Consider the following 26,030-nt stretch of genomic DNA (forward strand, 5'->3'; position numbering starts at 1 on the left):
CACATGCAGAACACACCAATGAATAAACAACAAGGAACACAACTCAATTCAATGCGAAGGATGCATCTGTTTCTTCCCCAGCTGATCGATGCCAAATTGTCTTGTGTAAAGCAATAATAGTTTTTCTGAGAAATTAGTTCATTCAATTTAACTGAAAATCGCATAAAAGTCTCACTACCACCTGGAAGACATACTAGTTAGCATATCACAAGTGGTGTGTGTGTGTGTGTGTGTGTGTGTGTGTGTGTGTGTGTGTGTGTGTGTGTGTGTGTGTGTGTGTGTGTGTGTGTGTGTGTGTGTGTGTGTGTGTGTGTGTGTGTGTGTGTGTGTGTGTGTGTGTGTGTGTGTGTGTGTGTGTGTGTGTGTGTGTGTGCAACTTATCTTTCTTACTTCGTTTTATTACGAAAATGTGAAGAGCAGACGAGAAGTTTTGATGAAGGAAAGAAACTCATCGCTCCTGATATGTGTACGGATATTGAAACATTGGTTGTATACAGTGTTATTAAGAGTAAAGAGAAACAAAACAGCGACCTCCAAATCATAACATATAAATCTTGACCTCCTTGTCCTCACAAACAAAACAGCGACCTCCAAATCATAACATATAAATCTTGACCTCCTTGTCCTCACAAACAAAACAGCGACCTCCAAATCATAACATATAAATCTTGACCTCCTTGTCTTCACAAACAAAACAGCGACCTCCAAATCATAACATATAAATCTTGACCTCCTTGTCCTCGTAAACAAAACAGCGACCTCCAAATCATAACATATAAATCTTGACCTCCTTGTCCTCACAAACAAAACAGCGACCTCCAAATCATAACATATAAATCTTGACCTCCTTGTCTTCACAAACAAAACAGCGACCTCCAAATCATAACATATAAATCTTGACCTCCTTGTCCTCGTAAACAAAACAGCGACCTCCAAATCATAACATATAAATCTTGACCTCTTTGTCCTCACAAACAAAACAGCGACCTCCAAATCATATCATATAAATCTTGACCTCCTTGTCCTGGTAAACAAAACAGCGACCTCCATGTCCTAACAAAAGTTTTTTTTTTTTTTTTTTTTTTTTTTTTTGCCTCTCAGGCGATTCATAACTCATTCCGTTCCCAGATTCTTCTTTGGTGTTTCTTTTCCTGTGTCTCGTCTCCTTCCTTGGTGTCGTTCTTTTCAAATCCCAGCAGTAGTCTTTCATGTTTCAATATCTGCTCATTCACTGCATTTGCCAGCCTTTGTGCGTGTTCACTGGCTTGTTCGCTACTTTCCTGATATTCCTGGTCTGCGAATTTTCTTTCTGGTTTGCTTTCCTGTGTCTCGTCTACTTCTTTGGTGTATTTCTTCTCTAATCCCAGCAGTAATCTTTCATGTTTCAATATCTGCTCATTCACTGCATTTGCCAGCCTTTGTGCGTGTTCACTGGCTTGTTCGCTACTTTCCCGATATTCCTGGTCTGCGATTTTTCTTTCTAGTTTGCTTTCCTGTGTCTCGTCTCCTTCCTTGGTGTCGTTCTTTTCAAATCCCAGCAGTTGTCTTTCATGTTTGAATATCTGCTCATTCACCGCATTTGCCAGCCTTTGTGCGTGTTCACTGGCATGTTCGCTATTTTCCCGAGACTCTTTTTCTTGTTCTTCAGGGACCAAGTGTTCTGACTGATAGAAGACTTCATATCCCTGGTAACGGTTCTCTGAGGTGTCTTGAGACTCGAACTCAGTTACTATGTCAATCGTGCTCAGCCGTTCCTTGTGTTCCGCTTCTTGCATCAGCTGTGCCACTTGCCATTCTTCCTTTGTTCTTTCATCATCTGTTGCTTTTCCTTGACCGTGTTCCTCGGAGATCGTGGCGCATCCTTTTTGCAGCCTGTCAATAGTTAGCGCAGCCACGTACACGGCTCGCTCGTGATATTGACGAATTTCAACTTTCTCCTCTTGTGCCTCTTGGTAAGCTTTCTTCAGAAGAGAGAGTTCGTCTTTCATCGCTTTCCTTTCCTCCTCAATTTCTTTGTACCTTAGCGGGGCTTCTGATGTAATCTTGTTTTTCTCTCTGTCGACCTTGGCTTGTAGAGACTCAACATGCTGCATCATTGTCTCTTTGGTCGCATGCCATTCGTCTACTGCAGTCCTGGCGGAGTTGGCAATTTGCTGTTCTTTCACCGCCATTTCTGCCATGTCCTTCATCAACCTTTCCTTTTCTTCTTGGGCTTGTTCATATTCCTTCTTTGTATAAGTTAGTTCGTCTTCCACTGCTTTCTTTTCCTTCATGAGCATATCGTACTTTTCTTGGGCCTCTGTTAAGGCCCATTTCTTCTCCTGGTCTGCCCTCAACAGAAGAGACTGGGCATGGTGTTTCTTCTCCTCTTCTGTTCTTTGCCATTCTTCCATGATGTTATTGATGCGCTCGGCCATTTGATGGTTAATGGCGGCCATCTCATCCACATCATCAAGCAGGCTCTCCTTGACGTCCTGCAGCCGGAGGTGGTCCTGCCTCAGGCTATTGTGCTGCTCCCGGAGACCGTGCAGCTCTTGTTGCACGTCCCGGAAGCTCCTCTTGAGGCTGCCGTGGGCAGCCCCAAGGTCACGCTGGTCCTTTGCAAGACCAGCGTGGTCCGTCTGCAGGGTCTCATGCTGCCTCTGCAGGGTCTCGTGCACCTGAAGCAGGGCCTCGTGCTGGTGAAGCAGGGCCACGTGCTCCTGGTGCAGGTCCTCGTGCTTGGCAAGCAGAGTCGCCTGCTCGTCGTGCAGGAGCGCGCGCTCCTGTTGTAGAGCAGCGCGCTCCTGCCGCAGCACCTGGAGGTCGCCCAGGACCTGCAGGTTCTCCCTCAGGACGTCTGAGTGTTTCTCACTCAGCCTGAGGTAGCCCTGCTGGGCATCCTCCAGTGCTTCCTTCAGGAAGCTGCTGGACCAGGCCAGCAGCTCCTGTCCATTACCGGCACACTCTGCCGTGTGCCGGTCCTCACATCCCTTAGCTGTGGCCGCCACGAGGGCGGCCCACAGCGTTATGATCCATAATGTTAACTTAATTCGCATACAAATGTAATTCTTAATGTGTGAGTGTAAGGGAAAGTGACGTTTGAGGGTGCAGATCCAATGAAGGCTGGTGTCCTGCAGTACACATCCCTACGCTGTGATTATTAGGCTCATTTCTGCTCTATAAAGTCCTAAAGATGAACAACGTTCCTTGTAGCCCTGCGGTGCCTCTTACTGGGACAGGGTCAGTACAAGTCAGGGCTCAACAAACAAACACATCAAGCATTGACTGTTCCCGTGGGTCACTGCTCACCTTCCATCATTCAAAACAGCAAAACAACAACAACACGTGTTTTCACTCGAAGTATCACTATTCTCCATTGCTCCTCCTCCTCCTCCTCCTTCTCTTCCCTCAGTCTGCTGTTAAGAAACCCTCTCCCTCCACTTCTCTCCATTTCTCTTTCAATCTTTATTCACCTAGTGGCTGTGATACTCACCTAGCCATAAGAGTGCTCGTCCTGAATGATGTTAACCTTTTCATAGCAGCACGAAACATTACCACCAATGGAACCAATGCAATAATGTATATCACAGAGAGAGAGAGAGAGAGAGAGAGAGAGAGAGAGAGTGAATGGATTTTATTTAACTAAAGATCGCATTTCGTCCGGAGAGTAGCTTGCGTCATAGAATAGTGACTCCTCCTCCTTTCCTTACTAATACCTGGGTTAGTTTGTGTGGCAAGTGATCCCTGTGTCGCCTGTAGGTATAGTTTTGTATGTCTCCTCTGCACACCAAAACCCCAGGACTGTGTATAAGGTGTATGAGAACAATAATTCGCGTGTAGAACAATCAGTTAGTGGTTTGAGACAAATCCCTCGCTGTAGTGCATATGTTTGTCTGTCAGGGATTTGTTCTCAGACGTGGTTCTTTTTAGCCTTGACTTGGTGGCTTCCAGAATGTGTTGTACTTGTCCCTCCCCTTCACACATACATACAAACACACTAAACATAAATAAGAAACTTGACTCAACTATGAAAATACAGATAAATATACAAATAGGTAACTAGGCAACACACACACACAAACCTTGACTCGCTAGTGTAGAAACAAACACACATACATACACACACACATACATAGGAATCATAAGTAAGAAGCTTGACTTAACTACGAAAATACAGACAACATACAAATTAGTAACTAGGCAACACACACAGACACACAGACACACACAGACACATAAACCTTGACTCACTAGTATAGAAATATAAGTAAACACATACATACACACACACAGACACTTCAGCAGCAGTACCAATAGAATGCTGAGGGCAGAATGCTCATGAGAAGTTACAGCACAAGACCAAACTCCCTCATCCTGTGTCCCTCCCTTGAATTAGTGTGTAGTATTTTGTAAACCTCACCACAACCAACTGAACAAAAGTAACCACATTGAACATTTCAGCGTATTAACTTCTATCAGGCTGTAGTGGAAGATGTAAAGGTTCTCAAGAGTGTTTTCTGGGTTCTAGTGATAGTTTAACCCCCTTCAGTACTGGGACATATTTTTACCTTGAGTTTTGTGTATGATTAGACCATTTCATTGACATTAAGAAGACTCTATGAAGGCCAGAAGACTAATGGCCTCAGTCTTCACTATTTTAATCCCTCACATGAGTTTCTGAAGCTGTTTTAAGTCAATAAATAGTCACCAGAATTAACATGTCTGGTACTGAAGGGTTAAGCATCATTTCTGCATTGTGGACAGAAAAACGTTCTTGAGAATGTGACCTCTCATCTCTGTGGTGTTTGAAAATAGTTGTGGTGAGAAAGTTAAGTGTTGCAAAATATGGGCCTTGTTATGTCACTGTAAAGAGTTAATAGAGATTTATTCATGTATTTCTAACTATGCAGTGAGTTTTGGGCCATACTTGTTACTGAATAGGTGTTGTTTGTGGGTGATTATGAGGTGAGTGCGTGAAAGATGTGAAAAGTGAGTGATAGAGGAAAGAAACGTGATAATAAATGTTTTTCTCACTTTTATTAATGATTTTGTCTGCTTCATTTTGCAGTGTGTGTATGTCAGAGTGATTGATGCTTTCTGAACTGTCACACACACACACACACACACACACACACACACACACACACACACACACACACACACACACACACACACACACACACACACACACAGACATACATACAGGAGTAAAACTTGCATTGTATACCAGCACTCATTATAAATTCTCACTCCAAGCATGTGAACCTCCTTACATGTGTGTGTGTGTGTGTGTGTGTGTGTGTGTGTGTGTGTAATTCACTGTTTGATCTGCTGCAGTCTCTGACGAGACAGCCAGACGTTACCCTACGGAACGAGCTCAGAGCTCATTATTTCCGATCTTGGGATAGGTCTGAGACCAGGCACACACCACACACCGGGACAACAAGGTCACAACTCCTCGATTTACATCCCGTACCTACTCACTGCTAGGTGAACAGGGGCTACACGTGAAAGGAGACTCACCCAAATATCTCCACCCGGCCGGGGAATTAAACCCCGGTCCTCTGGCTTGTGAAGCCAGCGTTGTGTTGTGTGTGTGTGTGTGTGTGTGTGTGTGTGTGTGAGAAAGAACAAGAGCTAGTCCTTCTATGCGTACTAGTTACTAATTCTGTTGTGTAGTGCAGCCATCAACTGTCTTCCTGGTTCAAGACACGTGTTTCTGAATGATCAAAGTCTACTAATACAAAGGAACATGATAAGACCACATAATTTCTCTTAACATTTTATTTACTGATCTTTTTCATGTTACCAGTTGAATGTCACTAAATTGTCAAGCTACAACAATGCAAAGTGAAATGTTAATACCCAGGCATTTCTCTGTGAGTGTTTTATTTGGGGATGTTTTAATGTTGCAAATGTTGTGCTTTGTTCCTGTGCACAAATTCAGTATTGGTATTTAAGTATTGGTCATTTGAAAGCTACTCAGGAAAAGGCAGTAATGAAAATTGTTTTGAATTGGAAGCTAACAGAATTTATGGTTATTTCATCTGACATCTTTCTAATTTTCGTATATTTAAATCATACAAAAACTCGTCATTCATAAACTAAAACCAAAAACCAAATCCGAATTCCCGTTCATGAGGGCGAAGGTGGGCAGGAGCAGGTACTGGCAGTGGTTGTAGTGGTGGTGTTGGTGGTATTTATATGCTTGTGTGAAGATAGATGGATAAGCGGTTAATTTGATGGGTTGAAAGATATGTAAATGGATAGTTGGATAAACAAACAGATAGATGGATAGGTAGGCAGATAGATAAGTCAATGAATTCCTATATAATTAACAAGTTAGAAGTGTATGTTTATAGAAAAATATCTATATTCCTCTACTTAGTATCCTTTCACCCTGGTTTATTGTTAGAAATACTCGTATAACAGGTGGTAGAATTAGAGAATGAGAGAAATACTATAGTCCGCCTTTTAGACACCTTGATTCTCGTTCCGTAGGAGCAGCAGACACTCGCTGTACAACTAGATACTATTAAATATTTCCTGCTTTATCAAATAACCATAGCTGGACACGATAACGAAGAGAAAGATGTCACAATAAAGAATAAAACGACATGTGGTATTTGCAAAAGTATTGTGTCTCATTAATAAGAGATTTAACATGATATTATGCCTATTTAATAAAGTTTCAATTGATTATATTAGATAATTTATTAAACCTCTCATATAGTATAAGCTTTAAACTGCAAATTATTCATTAATTTTGGTGTATTTGTACGATAATTTAGTCCATAATTCCCAAAAATTGGTACGACAATTTCGGGGAGAAAATAATTTTCAAGCTTAGGTACGATAATTTCGTGAAAAAAATCTGGCAGCCCTGGCTTGAAGCGCCAGTAGTGGTCTGGTAATGGTGATGGTGGTAACAGTGGTGGTGGGCTGTACTGTACAGTCTTGCTACACACACACACACACACACACACACGCACACACTTATATATCTCAAAAACTCTTAAACACCCCCAAACATCTCCAGAACCTACCTAAATATACCCAAACACACACACACACAAGTGCAGTGTTGCTATATTCCCGCAGTGTTTAACAGCAAGAAGCAAGCACCTTGGGAAGCAGTGCAAACCTTCACCACTCCATGCACACTGCCTCAAGATCACTTATTTAAGGTACTTTTAAGGTCATTCAGTTAGTTGTAGGTGTCCTTTACATGTGAGAGTGAAAACAGTGCCTAAATATTGAAAAGGTGTTAGATATAACGAGCAGTTATGAAGCAAGTCATTATTACCAGCTGTTATTTTCTTTCTTTTAACTTACCGTAAGCCAAGCATGTCCCAGAATGCACCCACTGGTGTACCATTTCATATCCATGGTCATATATTTCCGATATGGCGTAATTTTGTTGTGGTGACATGATAAAGGCAACAAATGGAGCCCGCCACGGCCGTTGCCTCCGGCCCCCCTGGCCCCACCCCGACACCCGAGCGCCGACCCTGTCCCACCAACGGCAGCCTGCGGGGTCAAACTACTTTTTTTCATATTATTTGCTAACGCGAATATTACGCTTCCATGGTGTTTTTATGCTTTCTATAAATAGTTCGTTGTGTTTGAAGTGTGTTCCGCGCCTGTGTTGGGTCAATATGGGGCGTTTAGTGGTGTTTTACACCTTAAATATGAGTTGCCAAAACGGTCAAAATTTTTCATATTCCAATTTGAGTTTTTTTATTTGAAGGTATAAGTGGGCCTTTATAATATCAAAGAATCGTCTGTCCTCTTTTAAGTGTGAAATCAATCTATTGAGTGAAATATGTGGACTTTGAAATGGTGTTTGGTGCTGTTGTATAAAGCTCTTATTTTTCTTTATTTTATTTGCTCACGTTTCTGCTTCTCGGTCTAACTCTCTGTAGAATGCCCTAAAAGACAGCTCAGACTCCCTGAAATGTGATAAAATACTCATGAAGTGAAAATGGCTTGACTTTACAGGACGTTTTAAGAGATTTATGGGTTAAAATGTTTTTGTACTTTTAACGTACTTAACTTAGACATTTTTTAAGAACTAGTTGAGCTGGAGATATTTTGATAATTTGAAAATTGGTTTAGGTATTTATCACGTCATAAAATAACAAGCATTCGGCCGTGGCTTCGTTTTTTCAAAAAGTCATTTTTAAAATTAAATTATTTACGTAATTTAGCCGAGTCATCCCTGCTCCCGTTCTCTGTGATGACCACAGCCCAGGTGGTGAGTCACCATACCCTCAGGCTGGCGCCGCTTTTCCAAACCCCCAGTTCGTCAATATTTTGCCTAATATCTGGTGATTTCTACGTGATTTCGTGTGTTTCTACGTCCAGGTGTGTAGATAATAGTAGCAGGAGGAAGAAAGGAGAAATAAAGGAGGATAAAGAGGAAGGAAGGAGAAAGGGAGGATGAAGAGAAGCAGTAAAGCTACAATATTTAAGTCACCCATCATTTCCTCAATAGTTTGTCTAATATCTAGCGTTTTGATGTATTTCTAGGCTCAGACGTGTAGATGGAACCAATACAAGGAGGAAGAAAGAGAAACAAAGGAGGAGAATGATGAAGAAATGAGAAATAGAGGCGGAATAGGAGAAGGAACCAAGGTGTAACATTTAGGTAAGTGTCCCTTTTAATCCTAGCATTCTTTATAATGCATACTGTTGGTGTTAGTGTATATTTTGGGTATTTTAAGTGTGTTCCGTAGTGTTGCAAGGTGTTGTGAGTATGTTTTGTGTGTTTCCAGTGTGTTTTAGATCTCTTAGGTATATTTTGCGTGGGTTGAGTGTGATGTGGAGGTGTATTTGAGCATTTGGGTGTTTTGAGTGTGTTTTGGAACCATTTTGAGGGATGTATAATATTTTGAGTCTGGTTTGCGTTCATTTTGAGTGATATAAGTGGTGTAGGTATGTGTTAGGGTGTGTGGGGGGTGATTTGGGTATAATTCGGTGTTTCTAGTGAATTTTGTGTGTTTCGAGGCATTTTAAGATATTACATGGTATTTTGAGTGGATTTGGGAATATTACTAAGTGTTTTAAGTGGTTTGGGGGTGTGGGGGGTCATATTGGTGTATATTGAGTGATTTTTTTGGTGTGTTTTAGGTGTGTTTATGGGCATTTTGACATGTTGCATCGTGTTTTGAGTGTGCTTTCCGTTATTTTAAGTATTTTAAGTCGTTTGCGTGTGTGTGGAGTGTCTTGGTTGCGTGCAGGAGTAATTTTAGTGTATCTAATGAGTTTTGATAGTGTTTGGGTGAATTTTGTTTGTTTTGAGTGTGTTTTTGGTGTGTTGTGAGTGTTGTAAGTGGTTTGTGTGTGTGTTTGGGTGTGTGGGGGTGATTTGTATATTATATTAGATGTTTGTAGCAAGTTTTGTTTGTTTGGTGTCATTCTGAGGTGTTGCATGGTGATCTTACACAGCTTGAGAAACTTATGTGAAGATTAGAATAGTGAAGACACTGGCCATTAATTAATCAGCTGACTTCTATAGACCTTTCCTAATGTCAATAAAATCTTCTAATCATATTCAAAACTCGAGGTAAAAAGAAGTTTGCTCCCAGGCTGTAGATGTGCAATATCTGTATTTATTTATTGAAGTACTTGTATTCTTGTAATGTATACTGTATCAGCTCGAGGTAAAAAAAAAAAAAGTCCCAGTTTTGAAGCCGTTAAAATATCGACAAATAAAAGAAATGAAGGAAAAAATAAACTTAATGAAATCTAACAAAAAACAAACTACAAAAATCTAACAAATAGTCAATAAACAAAAGTTCCCCAAACAAGGAAAAAAACCAAGAGAGATATATAAAACAAAACAACCATCAATGGCGGGGTGGAAGGATGACGATGTAGTGCCCGAGTGTCAAGTAGCCAATTTGGACGTCATTTCCAGCGTAACCCTATGGCGTCAGCAACCCTTACTGCCGTCAGGGTAAGTGGCGCCCTTTGTCGAGCTGTGGGTGGCGTGGGCGGCGTGTGAGGGCGTGGGGGCCGGAGAAATAGGCGATATAAGATGGTGGTGTGGCGGGGCTGTTTCAGAAGCAAGTAAATTATTTTTTTCTCAGCTTGTTGATTTATTGCCGCCAAGTGTGTGTGTGTGTGTGTGTGTGTGTGTGTGTGTGTGTCAGAATATTAAACTATCTTAACCAAATCTATTCTAATCGTGTGTAATTCACCTCGGTCGTCTGCTGGTCACCCAGCCAGTCTTCCCCATTACGGAGCGAGCTCAGAGCTCACATAGACCGATCTTCGAGTAGGACTGAGACCACAACACACACCACACACCGGGACAGCGAGGCCACAACCCCTCCAGTTACATCCCGTACTTATTTACTGCTAGGTGAACAGGGGCCACATATTGTGTTTCACTGTTTGATCTGCTGCAGTCTCTGACGAGACAGCCAGACGTTACCCTACGGAGCGAGCTCAGAGCTCATTATTTCCTATCTTCGGATAGGCCTGAGACCAGGCACACACCACACACCGGGACAACAAGGTCACAACTCCTCAATTTACATCCAGTACCTACTCACTGCTAGGTGAACAGGGGCTACACGTGAAAGGAGAGACACCCAAATTGTGTGTGTGTGTGTGTGTGTCAGTCAGTCAGAATATTAGATTATGTTAACCTAACCTAATCTAATCGTGTGTGTGTGTGTGTGTGTCAGAATGTTAAATTATCTTAACCTAACCCAGTGGTTTCCAACCTGTGGGGCGCGCCCTCCTAAGAGGGCACGAAGGGCTGCCAGGAGGGGGGGGGGCACAAGCACTTCATAAAGTAGAAAAATGACTTATTAGATGATTATATATGAACATTATTGATTTTGATGGAATACATAATTGGTTAAGTGTTGAGAAAACATTTCATTTCAGATATGAATTATGAAATGTTATTGTCTAAATACAATCATAAATTATTTCAAATGCTACTAAGTAACTAAAGAATTAAACAATTATACTATTTACTATGACAGTAAATAACAGTATTTAAACGAGAGTGGAGGGGGTGCAGGGAACTTGTCATTTAGTGAAGGGGGCCAGAATTCAAAAAGGTTGGAAACCACTGACCTAACCTATTCTAATCGTGTGTGTGTGTGTGTGTGTGTGTGTGTGTGTGTCAGAATATTAAATTGTGTTAACCTAACCTAATCTAATCTTGTGTGTGTGTGTGTGTGTGTGTGTGTGTGTGTGTGTGTGTGTGTGTGTGTGTGTGTCTCAATATTAAATTATCTTAACCAAACCTATTCTAATCTGTGTGTGTGTGTGTGTGTGTGTGTGGGTCAGTCAGTCAGAATATTAGATTATCGTAACCAAACCTATTCTAATCTTGTGTGTGTGTGTGTGTGTGTGTGGGTGTGGGTGTGGGTGTGTGTGTCAGTCAGAATATTAAATTATCTTAACCTAACCTAATCTAATCTTGTGTGTGTGTGTGTGTGTGTGTGTGTGTGTGTGTGTGTGTGTGTGTGTGTCAGTCAGTCAGAATATTAAATTATCTTAACCTACTATGAGATTCAGAGCTGCTGATACGCTGTTTTTCACGAATAACTTTATATCAAAGAGTCGGATGAAGAAGAAACTTTGCCAGAGTATGTTTTATAGCCCTACCTAATTTTATCCAGCATCCTTTATTGTCTAGCTTTGATTTTAATGTTCTCATAAGAGTAAAATAAGCAGCTGAATCCACAGTCGCCTCTCGTTGGTGACGGGTTCAGAAACAGTCATGACGTTAAATTCTCGTGACGTCATGAGGCTCCGCCCACCGGGGTGTGAATGGGGAGTGATTCACGTGGCCCTCCTCGATAGTGATGATGAATGAATTTTGTTTTATGTTGAATATTTCATTGGTATACCCACATGATATTTTCTCAAAATACCAACATAATAATAATATATATATATATATATATATATATATATATATATATATATATATATATATATATATATATATATATATGGGGCCGCCGTGGTGCAGTGGGACCGCGCGCGCTTTGTGGGTCCCAGGGTTCTCAAGCGCACGAGTTTGAATCCTTGCCATGGTCCAAGGTTAGGAAGGGCATCCACTCGGGGTAACGGTTCCCAAATGCCAAAACCAAAGTCCTCCTGACTCCTCTGTCAAGAGGCACCGTCCTAACCCTAATATAATAGGGGAACCGGACGTAAACCGAAAAAAAAAAAAAAAAAAAAAAAAATAAATAAATAAATAAATATATATATATATATATATATATATATATATATATATATATATATATATATATATATATATATATATATATATATATATATATATATATATATATATATATATATATATATATATATATATATGATAATAGAGAGAGAGAGCAAATGAACGCCTATTTGTAAATTATTCCATTTTTGGAAATAGTGGTATACACTGTGATGTTGATTTCTTCTCTAAAGTGAAAGAGCTGTATAATTGTTTATTGATGTGACGATCTGTGGCGAGCTTTGCACTACGTTTGAAGTTGTATCAATACGAATATTTCTGGGAATTGGTCAAGCATACAGGAAATAATGTTTCACTGTTGACAGAGGTGCAGCCTTAATTGGTTTTAAATTACCAATCATCTTTCAAGTGGGCGGGGCTTCATGACGTCAGAGACAACGTCACGGCTTTATCTCTACTCATAACTGAAGACTGAAGCGGCTGCGGATTTCAGGACTCTTTTTACTCTTAGAAGTATCTTGATTATCAAAGTTAGGTACTAAGTGACACTGGATAAAATTAGGTAGGGGTATAAAACATACTCTGGCAAAGTTTCATCTTCATCCGACTCTTTGATAAAGTTATTCACGTGTGTGTGTGTGTGTTTGTTTGTGTGTGTGTGTGTGTGTGTGTGTGTGTGTGTGTGTGTGTGTGTGTGTGTGTGTGTCAGTCAGAATATTAAATTATCTTAACCTAATCTAATCTAATCTTGTGTGTTTCACTGTTTGATCTGCTGCAGTCTCTGACGAGACAGCCAGACGTTACCTTACAGAATGAGCTCAGAGCTCATTATTTCCGATCTTCGGATAGGCCTGAGACCAGGCACACACCACACACCGGGACAACAAGGTCACAACTCCTCGATTTATATCCCGTACTTACTCACTGCTAGGTGAACAGGGGCTACACGTGAAAGGAGACACACCCAAATATCTCCACCTGGCCGGGGAATCGAACCCCGGTCCTCTGGCTTGTGAAGCCAGCGCTCTAACCACTCAGCTACCGGGTGTGTGTGTGTGTGTAATTCACTGTTTGATCTGCTGCAGTCTCTGACGAGACAGCCAGACGTTACCCTACGGAACGAGCTCAGAGCTCATTGTTTCCGATCTTCGGATAGGCCTGAGACCAGGCACACACCACACACCGGGACAACAAGGTCACAACTCCTCGATTTACATCCCGTACCTACTCACTGCTAGGTGAACAGGGGCTACACGTGAAAGGAGACACACCCAAATATTTCCACCCGGCCGGGGAATCGAACCCCGGTCATCTGGCTTGTGAAACCAGCGCTCTAACCACTGGGCTACCGGGCCGTGTTGTGTGTGTGTGTGTGTGTGTGTGTGTGTGTGTGTGTGTGTGTGTGTGTCAGTCAGAATATTAAATTATCTTAACCTAACCTAATCTAATCGTGTAATTCACCTCGGTCGTCTGCTGGTCACCCAGCCCGTCTTCCCCATTACAGAGCGAGCTCAGAGCTCATAGACCGATCTTCGGGTAGGACTGAGACCACAACACACTCCACACACCGGGAAAACGAGGCCACAACCCCTCCAGTTACATCCCGTACCTATTTACTGCTAGGTGAACAGGGGCTACACATTAAGAGACTTGCCCATTTGCTTCACCGCACTGGGACTCATACCCGGCCCTCTCGATTGTGAGGCGAGTGTGCTAACCACTACACTATACGGTGTGTGGGTGTGTGTGTGTGTCAGAATATTAAATTATGTTAACCTACCCTAATCTAATCGTGTGTGTGTGTGTGTGTGTGTGTGTGTGTGTATTTACCTATTTGTGTATTACAGGGCCCGAGCTAAGCTCTCTGTGTCCTGTCTCCTTGTCCATTCCTGTCATATCTCTCTTTCATCTGGTTGACACACACCGCGTCAACGACATCACTGCTCAGTTTATTCCACTTATCAATGCTACGATGCGGGAAACTGTATTTTCTCACGTCATTTAGACAGATGTCCTTTATTAGCTTTTTTCCATGTCCTTGGAGATGATTACTTGTGGTCACCTTTATCAACTCTCTATCCAGTATGTCAATCTTGTTCACCAATTTATACATTGTTATCATGTCTCCTCTTGTTCTTCTCTCTTCTAATGTGGTCAACCCCAGCTTCCTCAGTCTTTCCTCATAGTCTAACTCCCTGAGTCCTGGTACCATCCTTGTTGCCAGCCTCTGTACCCTTTCCACCTTCTTCACATTTTTCTTCATATGCGGTGACCAGACACATGCTGCATATTCTAACTGGGGTCTTATTAAGGTGCATAATATCTTCTTCATCATTCCTTCATCTAGGTAGTGGAATGCAAGGCCAATATTTTGAAGCATGTTGTATGTTTTCAAAAAAAATCTTGTTAATGTGTTTCTCTGGTGACAAGGTGTTTTGCACGGTTACTCCTAAGTCTTTCTCCTCATTGGTCTCTTTAATTTTCTCATCACCCAGCCTGTAATCCCTGTTTGGTCTGTATCTGCTTCTTCCCATTTTCATAAAATGGGTCATGTCTATATTAAATTCCATCTGCCACTCCTTTCTCCACTCATATATTTTATCAAGATCTTCCTGTAACTTGTTACAATCTTCCACATTCTTTACTCTCCTCATAATTTTAGTATCGTCCACGAACATGTTCATATAACTGTCAATTCCTACTGGCATATCATTAACAGAAATAAAAAACATGATGGGACCCAGCACTGACTCTTGTGGAACTCCACTGGTTACCTTCTTCCACTCGGACTTCCTTCCTCTCACCACTGTTCTCATTTCTCTTCCCATTAAGTAATTTTCCATCCATTTTGCTAGTTTATCATTTACTCCTCCAATCATCTTTAGTTTCCACATCAGTCTATTGTGTGGTACTTTATCAAAGGCCTTTCTCAGGTCCAGGTAGATAGCATCCACCCATCCCTCTCTATGTTGTAGTATGTCAGTTACTCTTGAATAAAAACATAATAGATTGGATACACACGATCTTCCTTTTCTGAAACCAAACTGCCTTTCACTCAGAATGTTTTCACTTTCTAGATACTCACTCCACTTAGCTTTAATTACTTCTTCACATACCTTGCACAATATACTAGTCAACGATACTGGTCTATAATTTAACGGTTCCATTCTACTACCATTCTTATATATAGGCACAATGTCAGCTCTTTTCCACTCTTTCGGGACTAATCCTGTTTGTATGGAGGTTTCCACAATATCAAATACGGGGTTCAACAATTGATCCTTACATTCATTTAGCAACCTCCCAGATATGCCGTCAGTCCCCATTGATTTATTAATATCCAGATTACTTATAATTTTCCTTACATCTTCCTTAGTAACCATGATGTCCTGCATTTGCTTTATTTCCGTAGGCCTTCCTCCCATAAAATGCTCCTCCTTTGTAAACACTTTGCAAAAGTTGTCGTTCAAAATTTCAGCTATATCTCCAGCATCTTCATATACTTCTTCCCTGTTTTTTACCTTTTCTATTGCCTCCCTTTTATTTAGTTTTCCATTTATGAATTTGTAAAACATTCGTGGGTCACTATCACAGTTTTCCACCACCCTCTGTTCATATTCCTTCTGTGCTGTTCTCCTTACTTCAACATATCTATTTCTTGCTGTTTTGTAGACTTCCTTGATAATACATCACTGTTTTTCTCAAGTTTCTTCCATGCCTTTTCTTTGTTCTTTTTTGCTTCTTCACAATTTCTTTTAAACCACTGTTTATTATTTAAAGTCCTCTTTCTGTGATATGGCACAAACTTTTCACAGCAGAGTTATGCAAATCCATAAATTTATCGTATTTCAATTGCATATCCCTTTCCTGGTATACCACGGACCAGTCAATTTCATTAAAGAACTCCCTTATATGGTTATAATTTGCCCTAGTATAATTTAATTTTTCCTCCATGTGTTCCACAATCTTATTTGTGCTTAATTCCGTATCCAGCTCAAAGCTTAGGACATTATGATTGCTTTTCCCCAAGGGACTTTCATGTTCAATTTCCTCTTTTAGAGAGATTCCCCTGGTAAATACCAAATCCAACCTTGCTGCAACATCTTGTCCCCTGCACCTTGTTGGTGATCTCACCCACTGTGTCATCAAGTTATTTGTTGCTACCTTTAACAATTCTTCTGCCCACTCACCACCATTCACCACTTTGTAGTCTTCCCACACTATTTCCTTGCAATTAAAGTCTCCAATTATCATCACTCTATCCTTTCTGATGAGTTCTTGCTTCATTCTGTCTAGAGTATTTCTCATCACCATTTGGTACTGTTCATATTCCCAATCACTGGTTCTGGGTGGTATGTATACTGTTATAATATTAATGTCCCTCTTGCCATCTGTTATAAGCATACTTATCACTTCCTCATTTCCCTTACTATAGTTCACCTCCTTCACTATCAGATCTTCCTTAGTAAGAACCATTATACCACCACCTCCGTTATTTTTTCTATCATTTCTCCATACTTGTAGTGTTTTACAACAAACCAGTCTAGCTTTATTTCGGGCCTTAGCTTTGTTTCCACTACACACATTATGTCCGGTTCGTTATTTCTTAGGTAATCCATACATTCTATGTGTGTGTGTGTGTGTGTGTGTGTGTGTGTGAGTGAGAATATTAAATTATCTTAACCTAACCTATTCTAATCTTGTGTCAGAATACCTAATCTAATCTTATGTGTGTGTGTGTGTGTGTCAGAATATTAAATTATCTTAACCTAACCTATTCTATTCTAATAATCTTGTGTGTGTGTGTGTGTCAGAATATTAAGTTATGTTAACCTAATCTAATCTTATGTGTGTGTGTGTGTGTGTCAGAATATTAAATTATCTTAACCTAACCTATTCTAATCTTGTGTGTGTGTGTGTTTTGCTGTTTGATCTGCTGCAGTCTCTGACGAGACAGCCAGACGTTACCCTACGGAACGAGCTCAGAGCTCGTTATTTCCAATCTTTGGATAGGCCTGAGACCAGGCACACACCACACACCGGGACAACAAGGTCACAACTCCTTTATTTACATCCCGTACCTACTCACTGCTAGGTGAACAGGGGCTACACGTCAAAGGAGACACCCAAATATCTCCACCCGGCCGGGGAATCGAACCCCGGTCCTCTGGCTTTTGAAGCCAGCGCTCTAACCACTGAGCTACCAGTATGTGTAGTGTGTGTGTGTGTGTGTGTGTGTGTTCACCTAGTTGTATTCACCTAGTTGTAATTTTACAGGGCCTGGGTATCATACTCGTGTGGCCCCGTCTCCATATCTACACACATCCAACTTTCCTTTAAAACTATGCACACTCCTTGCTGACACCACCTCCTCACTCAAACCATTCCACACCTCCACACATCTTTGTGGGAAACTATATTTCTTCACATCCTTCAAGCATATTCCCTTGGCTATCTTTTTACTGTGTGATCTCGTAGTTCTATTTAAGTTTTCCTCTCTCAACATCATTTGCTCATTATCCACTTCATCCAGTCCGTTCAACAGTTTATAAACCTGTATTAAATCTCCTCTTTCTCTTCTTTCTTCCAAGGTAAGCAAATTAATTTCTTTTAATCTCTCCTCATAGGTCATTTCTGCCAATTCCGGAATCATTTTTGTTGCCATTCTCTGCAATCTCTCCAACTTCCTTATCTGCTTCTTTTTATAAGGGGACCAAACCACTCCAGCATATTCCAATCTTGGTCTAATTACCGTATTAATTAATTTCTTCATCATATCTTTATCCATATAATGAAAGGCTAATCCAATATTTCTTATCAAATTATACGTTTCTCCAAACATCTTATCAATATGAACCTCAAACTGCCCATGGTCTTGTATTATCACTCCCAAATCCTTTTCCTTTTCCACCTTTTTCAACACTACTTCTTCACCCATCTTATATGACCCTCTTGGCCGTCTTCCACTCTTCCCCATCTCCATCACATGACTTTTGCTCAGATTAAATTCCATTTCCCACCTCTTGCTCCACTCCCAAATTCTATCTAGATCTGCCTGTAAAATTTCACAATCTTCTTCACTCTTCACACACCTACACAACTTTACTGTGTGATCTCGTAGTTCTATTTAAGTTTTCCTCTCTCAACATCATTTGCTCATTATCCACTTCATCCAGTCCGTTCAACAGTTTATAAACCTGTATTAAATCTCCTCTTTCTCTTCTTTCTTCCAAGGTAAGCAAATTCATTTCTTGTAATCTCTCCTCATAGGTCATTTCTGCCAATTCCGGAATCATTTTTGTTGCCATTCTCTGCAATCTCTCCAACTTCCTTATCTGCTTCTTTTTATAAGGGGACCAAACCACTCCAGCATATTCCAATCTTGGTCTAATTACCGTATTAATTAATTTCTTCATCATATCTTTATCCATATAATGAAAGGCTAATCCAATATTTCTTATCAAATTATACGTTTTTCCAAACATCTTATCTATATGAACCTCAAACTGCCCATGGTCTTGTATTATCACTCCCAAATCCTTTTCCTTTTCCACCTTTTTCAACACTACTTCTTCACCCATCTTATATGACCCTCTTGGCCGTCTTCCACTCTTCCCCATCTCCATCACATGACTTTTGCTCAGATTAAATTCCATTTCCCACCTCTTGCTCCACTCCCAAATTCTATCTAGATCTGCCTGTAAAATTTCACAATCTTCTTCACTCTTCACACACCTACACAACTTCGCATCATCCGCAAACAAATTAATATAACTGTTTACTCCCTCTGGCATGTCATTAATATATACAAGGAAAAGTATTGGTGCCAGCACTGAACCTTGTGGGACTCCACTTTCCACCACCAACCAGTCCGACTTTGCATCCCTTATTACCGTTCTCATCTCCCTCCATCTCAAGTAGTTTTCCATCCACTTTTAACACTTTTCCTTTCAGTCCTCCATAAATCTCTAATTTCCATAGCAGTCTCATGTGAGGTACCTTTTCAAAAGCTTTCTTTAAATCCAAATATACACAGTCCATCCATCCCTCTCTCTCTTGTATTTTGTCAACCACTCTTGAATAAAAGCTCAGTAGATTTGTTACACATGACCTCCTTTTCCTAAAGCCAAATTGATGATCCGATAATAACTTATGATCCTCCAGGAACCGTATCTAATATTTCTTTATCACCCTCTCACAAATCTTACCGACCACACTTGTTAGAGACACAGGTCTATAGTTAAGAGGCTCTTCCTTACTGCCTCCCTTATAAATGGGCACCACTTCAGCTCTTTTCCACTCTACCGGTACTTCCCCTGTTTCTAATGAGCACCTTATAATATCATATAATGGATCAATCAATTCTTCTCTACATTCCTTCAATAATTTTCCTGAAACTTCATCTGGTCCCATCGCTTTATCATCTTTAAGTTCCTCCAACATTTTATATAACTCCTTTTTAGGTATCTTAATGTCATCCATGTGCACATTTCCTTCTACATTCTGAGGCTTTACAAACATTGTTTCTTTAGTAAATACTTGCTGAAACCTATTATTTAGCAATTCCACGATATTCTTAGGGTCATCTACTATCCCTTGCTCTCCTTTTAACCTTTCAATGGACTCTCTCTTTTTAAGTTTACCATTTATGAACCTGTAAAACAATTTTGGATGTTTCTTACTCTTGTTTACAATATCTTTTTCAAATTTTCTTTCTTCCTCCCTCCTTACCCTCACATACTCATTTCTCGCCACTCTATAATTCTCCTTATTTAGTATATTCCTGCTCTTTTTCCCATCTTTTCCGAGCCACATCTCTCTTTTCCTTAGCCTTAACACAAGTTGCATTAAACCAATCCTTTCTTCCTTCCTCTCTCGGCTTATACTTTGGTACAAATTTCATAACTCCTTCTTTATAATATTTCATAAATTTCATATTTTTTTTGCACTTCTCTGATTTGTAACATCTCCCAATCTAATTTTCTGAAATAATTTTTCAAACTTTCTTTGTCCATCTTTCTATAATTCAATCTACCACTCCTGTATGTCTCGTCTTTCCTTCGCTGTGTTGTTGCTATCTGCATTTCCATAACCACATGATCACTCTTTCCCAAAGGACATTTGTATTGTATATCTCCACATAGGTACACTTCTCTTGTTAACACCAAATCCAGTCTAGCCAGTTCATCATCTCCTCTATATCTAGTATTTTCCTTCACCCTCTGTTCCATCATATTTTCCATCATTAGATTAAGAAATCTCTCTCCCCATGCTTCCTCTCCAACACCACTTACTAGATTTTCCCAATCCACCTCCTTACAATTAAAATCTCCTACTAGTATCACCTTTCTTTTTCCAGATAATACACTTTCCAAACTCTGTAAAGTATCCTTGATCATAATGTCGTATTCCCTTAATGTCCAAGATTTTGTTTTAGGAGGTACATAGGTCACCATGATTATTAATTCTTTTCCATCACTTTTTATCCTTATGCTTATCACTTCTGCGTTGTTCTTCCCATACCAAACCTTATCCACATTTATTTATTTCTTCGTCATAATCATAACTCCTCCTCCACCTTTACTCTCTCTATCCTTTCTCCATATATTATATTTATTATCCAAATTTACCTTTGTTTTTTCATGTAATTTTGTCTCATTCAAACACACTATATCAGGCTTCTCTCTTCTTGCAATTCCAATCTACTTGACAGTATCCCATCTATATTCGTATACATTACGGTCCACCCACTGCTCCCTCTAGGGGTTCCTCCGCATTCCTTCTTTCCACATACCACTTTCTGACTCTCTCTCCTATAACTCTCCAAAAAAACTTTTCTCTTTCTTCTTCAGACCGTTCATCATTTTTCCTTCTCGCCTCTTCCAACAATTCCTTATATCTTCTCCTCTCTTCCTCATTTCTATTTTTTCTTACATACACCTCTTTACACCCTTCCACCTCTCTTAACTTTGATGTTCTATATAGGATATCCTCCGCAGATTGTTGTGACTTCAGTACTACTTTAATCGGTCTGCTCACTCCCTCCTTATACGGACCCAGTCTATGGATCTCTTGCACTTCTTCTTGTAGGTCTTTTTTTTTCATCATCATTTAGATTTTTGAACAGATCTCTTACCGTTTTTAATTCTTCCCTAATTCTCTTAGGCTTATATGTTATATTTTGTTCTTTCATCCCAAATATTAACACACTCTTCTTCTTTTCTGCTATTTCTCTTATCAATGTTTCCTTATTCTTCATAACTTTAACCAGTTCCTTGGACCTTTCTTTTTTGTCTTCCTTCAATTGATCTTTAATTATTTCTTGTAATCCAACCATCTCTGCTTCCCTCGACTCAGTCCATTGTGTTTTCTTCAGTTCCCACTCCCTTTCAAACCTTTCATTCTGCTCACTGATCATTTCCTTAAAGTCATCTTTCTCCTTTACTACTCTCTCCATTTTCTCCTCCAACCATCTCTTGTATTTTTCAACCTCCACTCTCAAGTGTGCATTCTCATCCACCAATCGTTTTTCATTTTCCTCCAGTCTCTTAACTCTTTCCTTCAAAGCCTTGCGGAATTCTCTATCCTGCTCCTCCTCACTCCTCTGAACTTTTAATTCCTTCACCAACTCCTCAAATCTCTTCTCCAACATTACCAATCTACCCTGCATTGTTGCTCCTGTTGATGATGGACTCATGCTTTGATTGGCCACTTTCGGTTTTGCTCCCTGGGCCTCATCGGCATATTTTGAATTTGGTAACTTATTTCTTACTGGTCTATCCATTTTATTTCACTCTTCCTGGGAGCATGTGGGTGTGTGGTGGTGTGCACTGGGGGCCAGGCCTGGTAGCTACGTGTGTGTGGTGGGATGCGATGTGGCTGTTATTTATGGCTGGCCTTTTTTTTTTTTTTTTTTTTTTTTTTTTTCATACCATGTGGGCTTTTCACGGGAATTTATGGGCTAAAGGGGATACTTTTTAGGGTACCTCCTATCTTAAAGCCCACCCGCTAGGAAACTGTTGCCCCGAGTGAGGAAGCCCAACCTACACTCAGACCGTGGACAGGATTCGAACCCGTGCGCTTGGAGACCTCTAGGATCCCAAAGCACGCATGGTTCCACTGTACCACGGCGTGTGGTTCTCACACCTCCGATCACTTATGTACACGCCACCAGGCTACATTCACTCTGTACACTCGTTCACTCGCTCTGGTCACCCTTTAATGCCAATAACGATTCTCACTCAAGCACATTGCTTAGCGTGTGGAGTGTTAGTTAGATGCCACTCTGAGTAGGAGGCATGTCCACTCGCCATGGAGCGGTGTGTGTGTGTGTGTGTGTGTGTGTGTGTGTGTGTGTGTGTGTGTGTGTGTGTTTCCTAGCTGTACACTAACCTAAGTATTACTGTTGTTAGGTTATAGAAGTGTTGTCATTGTCTTGGTGAAGCTTAGGGTAGGTTAAAGGCACTGCCATAGTATAGACATCCCATCTCTCTCTCTCTCTGTTGTTAGGTTACTGTTGTTAGAAGTGTTGTCATTGTCTTGGTCTTAGGGTCATAGTATAGACATCCCATCTCTCTCTCTCTCTCTCTCTCTCTCTCTCTCTCTCTCTCTCTCTCTCTCTCTCTCTCTCTCTCTCTCTCTCTCTCTCTCTCTCTCTCTCTCTCTCTGATATTTATCCAGTTTGATTAATTTCAGATTGTGTTAAGATGTGGAGAAACAGACCAAGGGAAGAGGAGGAGGAGAAGGAAGAGGAGAAAGGAAGAGATATAGGAAGAAAAGAAAGAAGGAATCAAGAGAAAAAAGATTAGGTAAAATAAGAATATTGTTATGTTAAAAGGTTAAATTCTCTCTCTCTTTTTTTTTTTTTTTTTATTTAAACATTATCTTACACTTATATTTTACAGTATATCAGGAATAGATAGAGATTTAGACATAAAGCTCCTTGTGTTGGCAAGGAACTATTCTAAACGTCTTTTTCACGTTACTATATTGTTGTGACACCTCACTCACTGCACTTCACTTCACAACACTAGCCGGGCAGGAGAGCGCTTCTCCAGACATTGGCGGCCACTTTTGTCTGCTGAGTTGATAGTCCCGCTACCTCAGCAGGCGTGGCCACTGTGAACTGATTCTACAGACGCGCTGCCCTGGCTCTGAATGTTCACTGGTGTTGTGAGGAGCAGGAGAGAGGCACCAGTACCTGCTGGTCCCCATCCGCTGCTTGCCTCGTATTTCTCCCGGGTGGGTGTGGCAGCAGGCTGAGGCGGGAGAGGTGAGGTGTATGCAGCACTTGAGCTTTGTGGCACACCGTCAAGGTTGCCACGTCCCTCCGGTGCTCCAGTGACGTGATACTTGCCACGCTCTCCTCGTCTTCCTCCAATAGACGAAGAGCGCGCCTCTGTATCGCGTCGAGCCGGCTGGTGTGGGTATGGGCGCTGGACATCCATGTCAAGGCACCGTACTCCATACAGGGACAGATTTGTGCCCTGTAGAGTGTGAGGATGCCTCGTGAGTCCAGACTGCCAGCCATCCTGCGCAGGACTGACACACGCTGAGAGGTCTGGCGGGCTACAGACGTGATGTGGGTGTCGTAACGCAGCTCACGATCCATGGTGACTCCCAGGATCTTGATGTGTTCCTGGAGAGGCAGCTGCTCGCCCTCAAACCGTAGTTGTCCTTCCACGGCCTGAGAGGCGGCAGGGGATCATGAGATGACCATGGCGTGTGTCTTGTCCGGCGCGAAGGTGACTTGCCACACCTTCCCCCCACTCTTCTGCTGCCTTCAGCTGGTGGTTGATGTTGGCCACGGCGTGCTGGCTGTCCTGGCGGCAGTAGGAGAGGGAGATTGTGCAGTCGTCAGCGTAAGCCTTGACTGCAGGAAGCTGGCGCAGGAGATCGTCTATATAAACATTCCACAGGACTGGGCCAAGCACTGAGCCCTGTGGAACTGACGCTCCTATATTGGTGGGTGATGAGGTCCGCCCATTGACGACAGCTCGAAGCGTCCTTCCTTGGAGGTAATCCTCAAGTAGCTTCAGGAGACCGCCGTCGATGCCCTTGGCTTGGAGCTTAGTCAGAAGACCTGCATGCCACACTCGGTCATAAGCCCCTGCGATATCAAGGGCCACTACGAGTGTGTCCAGGCCTTCGTCAAGGGTGTCCTGCCATTCCTGGGAGAGTAGGAGAAGGAGATCGGAAGTAGATCGACCTGGCCGGAACCCAAACTGGTGGGGTGAGAGAAGCTGGTGTTCATCCAGGTGCTGCCATATGACGGCTGCCACCAGTTTCTCGAACACCTTACCCATCACAGACAGCAGGGAGATGGGTCGGTAGTGCCTTGGGTCAGACTTGGACCCTTTTTTATGCACAGGGACCACGTATGCCTCCTTCCAGGAATCTGGCCACTTTTTTTCTGCCAGGCAGGCAGAAAAAATGGCAGAAAGAGGCACTGACAGTTCCCTGGCACATTGTTTCAGCACCCGGGGGCTGATTCCATCAGGGCCCGTGGCTTTCCCTGCGTCCAGTTGCCCGTGTGCTTTTTCCACCAGCTCCGTGGTGATGGGTACTGAGGTGATGGTGTGCGCTGTCTCCCGGGGTAGCACTGGAGGGGGGCGTGTGGGGCTCTCAACATGCATTTTTTCTGCAAATAATTTTGCCAGGAGTGCAGCCTTGTCATCACTGCTTGAGGCAGTGGTTCCGTCCTGCCTGGTGAGGGGGGCACGCTCTCCTGCCGCATCACACCCTGCCTCTCCTTGACCAGTGTCCACCACGTCTTATCTCCTACTCCTGGGCCTGTGAGCTTTCTCCTGAGGTCTTGCTCCCAGTGTTTTCTCGCCCACTTGGAGGTGTCTGTCATTCTCTTACAAGCAGCTCGGTGCATGGCGAGGTTGTGTTGTGACGGGCGCTGCTTGTATCTCTTCCATGCTGCATACTTGGCTTCGGCAGCTATCTGACAGCAGAAGCCAAACCATTGGGGTTTGTGGCCTTGGCGAGGTATGTGCAGTGAGGGACGTGGCGGTCCTGTAGTGTGGCCAGGATTGAGGTGAGAGCGTGAGCCATCTCCTCCGCGTCTCCCGTGAGCACCGTCTGCCAGTCTGTGGCTGTCAGTGCGCCCCTCATGTCACGCCAGCTAGCTTGCTCCCATAACCAGATGGTTCGAGGTGCAGCTTTTTCCCTCGCCACATGTAGCTGGATCTTCGTCAGTACGGCGTGGTGATCCGAACTACCCACTTTATCCAGCTGCTGACACAATATTCTTTCTTCCGGGAGGTCTGATAATTCTGGGTCGAGCAGGCCTCCTCTTTCGTGGGTCTAGAATGTGACGTGGTTGGTGAGGCCGGACACTGTCACTAAGTTGTTGTAAGCTTGCTGCTCGAGATGGAAATTTAGATCTCCCACGATGAGGATGTTCTTACAGCCGTGGCGTTGGAACAAGTTGTCCATCTCCTCCGCCAGAAAGTCAAGCGAGAATCGGCCTTGCCTGGGGGGGCGATATAGTACACAGAGCAGCAAGCCACTGTTGTCAGTCAGCACTATTCAGAAGAAAAGTGCTTCCATTTGCTGAGGAAGATCTACTGACAGTTCCTGTGTCTGGAGGCCATTTTTAAAGCAAACAGCCACACCTCCACCTGTCCTGCCGATACGATCCTCTCTCTCTCTCTCTCTCTCTCTCTCTCTCTCTCTCTCTCTCTCTCTCTCTCTCTCTCTCTCTCTCTCTCTCTCTCTCTCTCTCTCTCTCTCTCTCTCTCTCTCTCTCTCTCTCAGATATTAATCCAGTTTTATTTATTTCAGAATGTGTTAAGAATATGAAGAAAGACAGACCAAG

The 26,030-nt window shown here is 42.1% G+C and overlaps 1 protein-coding gene, 1 long non-coding RNA gene and 1 other non-coding gene across 3 annotated transcripts; 1 reads left to right on the forward strand and 2 right to left on the reverse strand.

Moving 5' to 3' along the window:
* Positions 1–1,106: 1,106 nt before the first annotated feature.
* Positions 1,107–4,355, reverse strand: LOC123517402 (trichohyalin-like). Its single transcript, XM_045277414.1, has 3 exons — positions 4,333–4,355; positions 3,699–3,762; positions 1,107–3,113 (listed from the first exon to the last, which is right to left on the reverse strand). Exons 1-3 carry the CDS (start codon positions 4,353–4,355, stop codon positions 1,107–1,109), a joined length of 2,094 nt encoding a protein of 697 aa, XP_045133349.1.
* A 5,447-nt stretch (positions 4,356–9,802) lies between these two features.
* On the forward strand, positions 9,803–26,026 carry LOC123517785. Its single transcript, XR_006678589.1, has 2 exons — positions 9,803–9,943; positions 25,997–26,026. It is a non-coding gene; the product is annotated as an uncharacterized LOC123517785 (long non-coding RNA).
* Positions 17,342–17,418, reverse strand: Trnal-caa. The gene has a single exon. It is a non-coding gene; the product is annotated as a tRNA-Leu (tRNA).
* Positions 26,027–26,030: the final 4 nt, after the last annotated feature.

This window comes from Portunus trituberculatus, chromosome 42 (assembly GCF_017591435.1).
Source record: "Portunus trituberculatus isolate SZX2019 chromosome 42, ASM1759143v1, whole genome shotgun sequence".
Classification (NCBI taxonomy): domain Eukaryota; kingdom Metazoa; phylum Arthropoda; class Malacostraca; order Decapoda; family Portunidae; genus Portunus; species Portunus trituberculatus.

Excerpts from the sequence above, each read along its gene's own strand:
- LOC123517402 (XM_045277414.1), bottom strand. The coding sequence starts at position 4,355 with ATGAGGGAGTTTGGTCTTGTGCT. Across the intron at positions 3,763-4,332 it reads AGGGAGTTTGGTCTTGTGCT|AGGAGACATACAAAACTATA; the intron begins GTAACTTCTCAT and ends TTTGGTGTGCAG. Across the intron at positions 3,114-3,698 it reads TGCCACACAAACTAACCCAG|GACACCAGCCTTCATTGGAT; the intron begins GTATTAGTAAGG and ends TGTGTACTGCAG.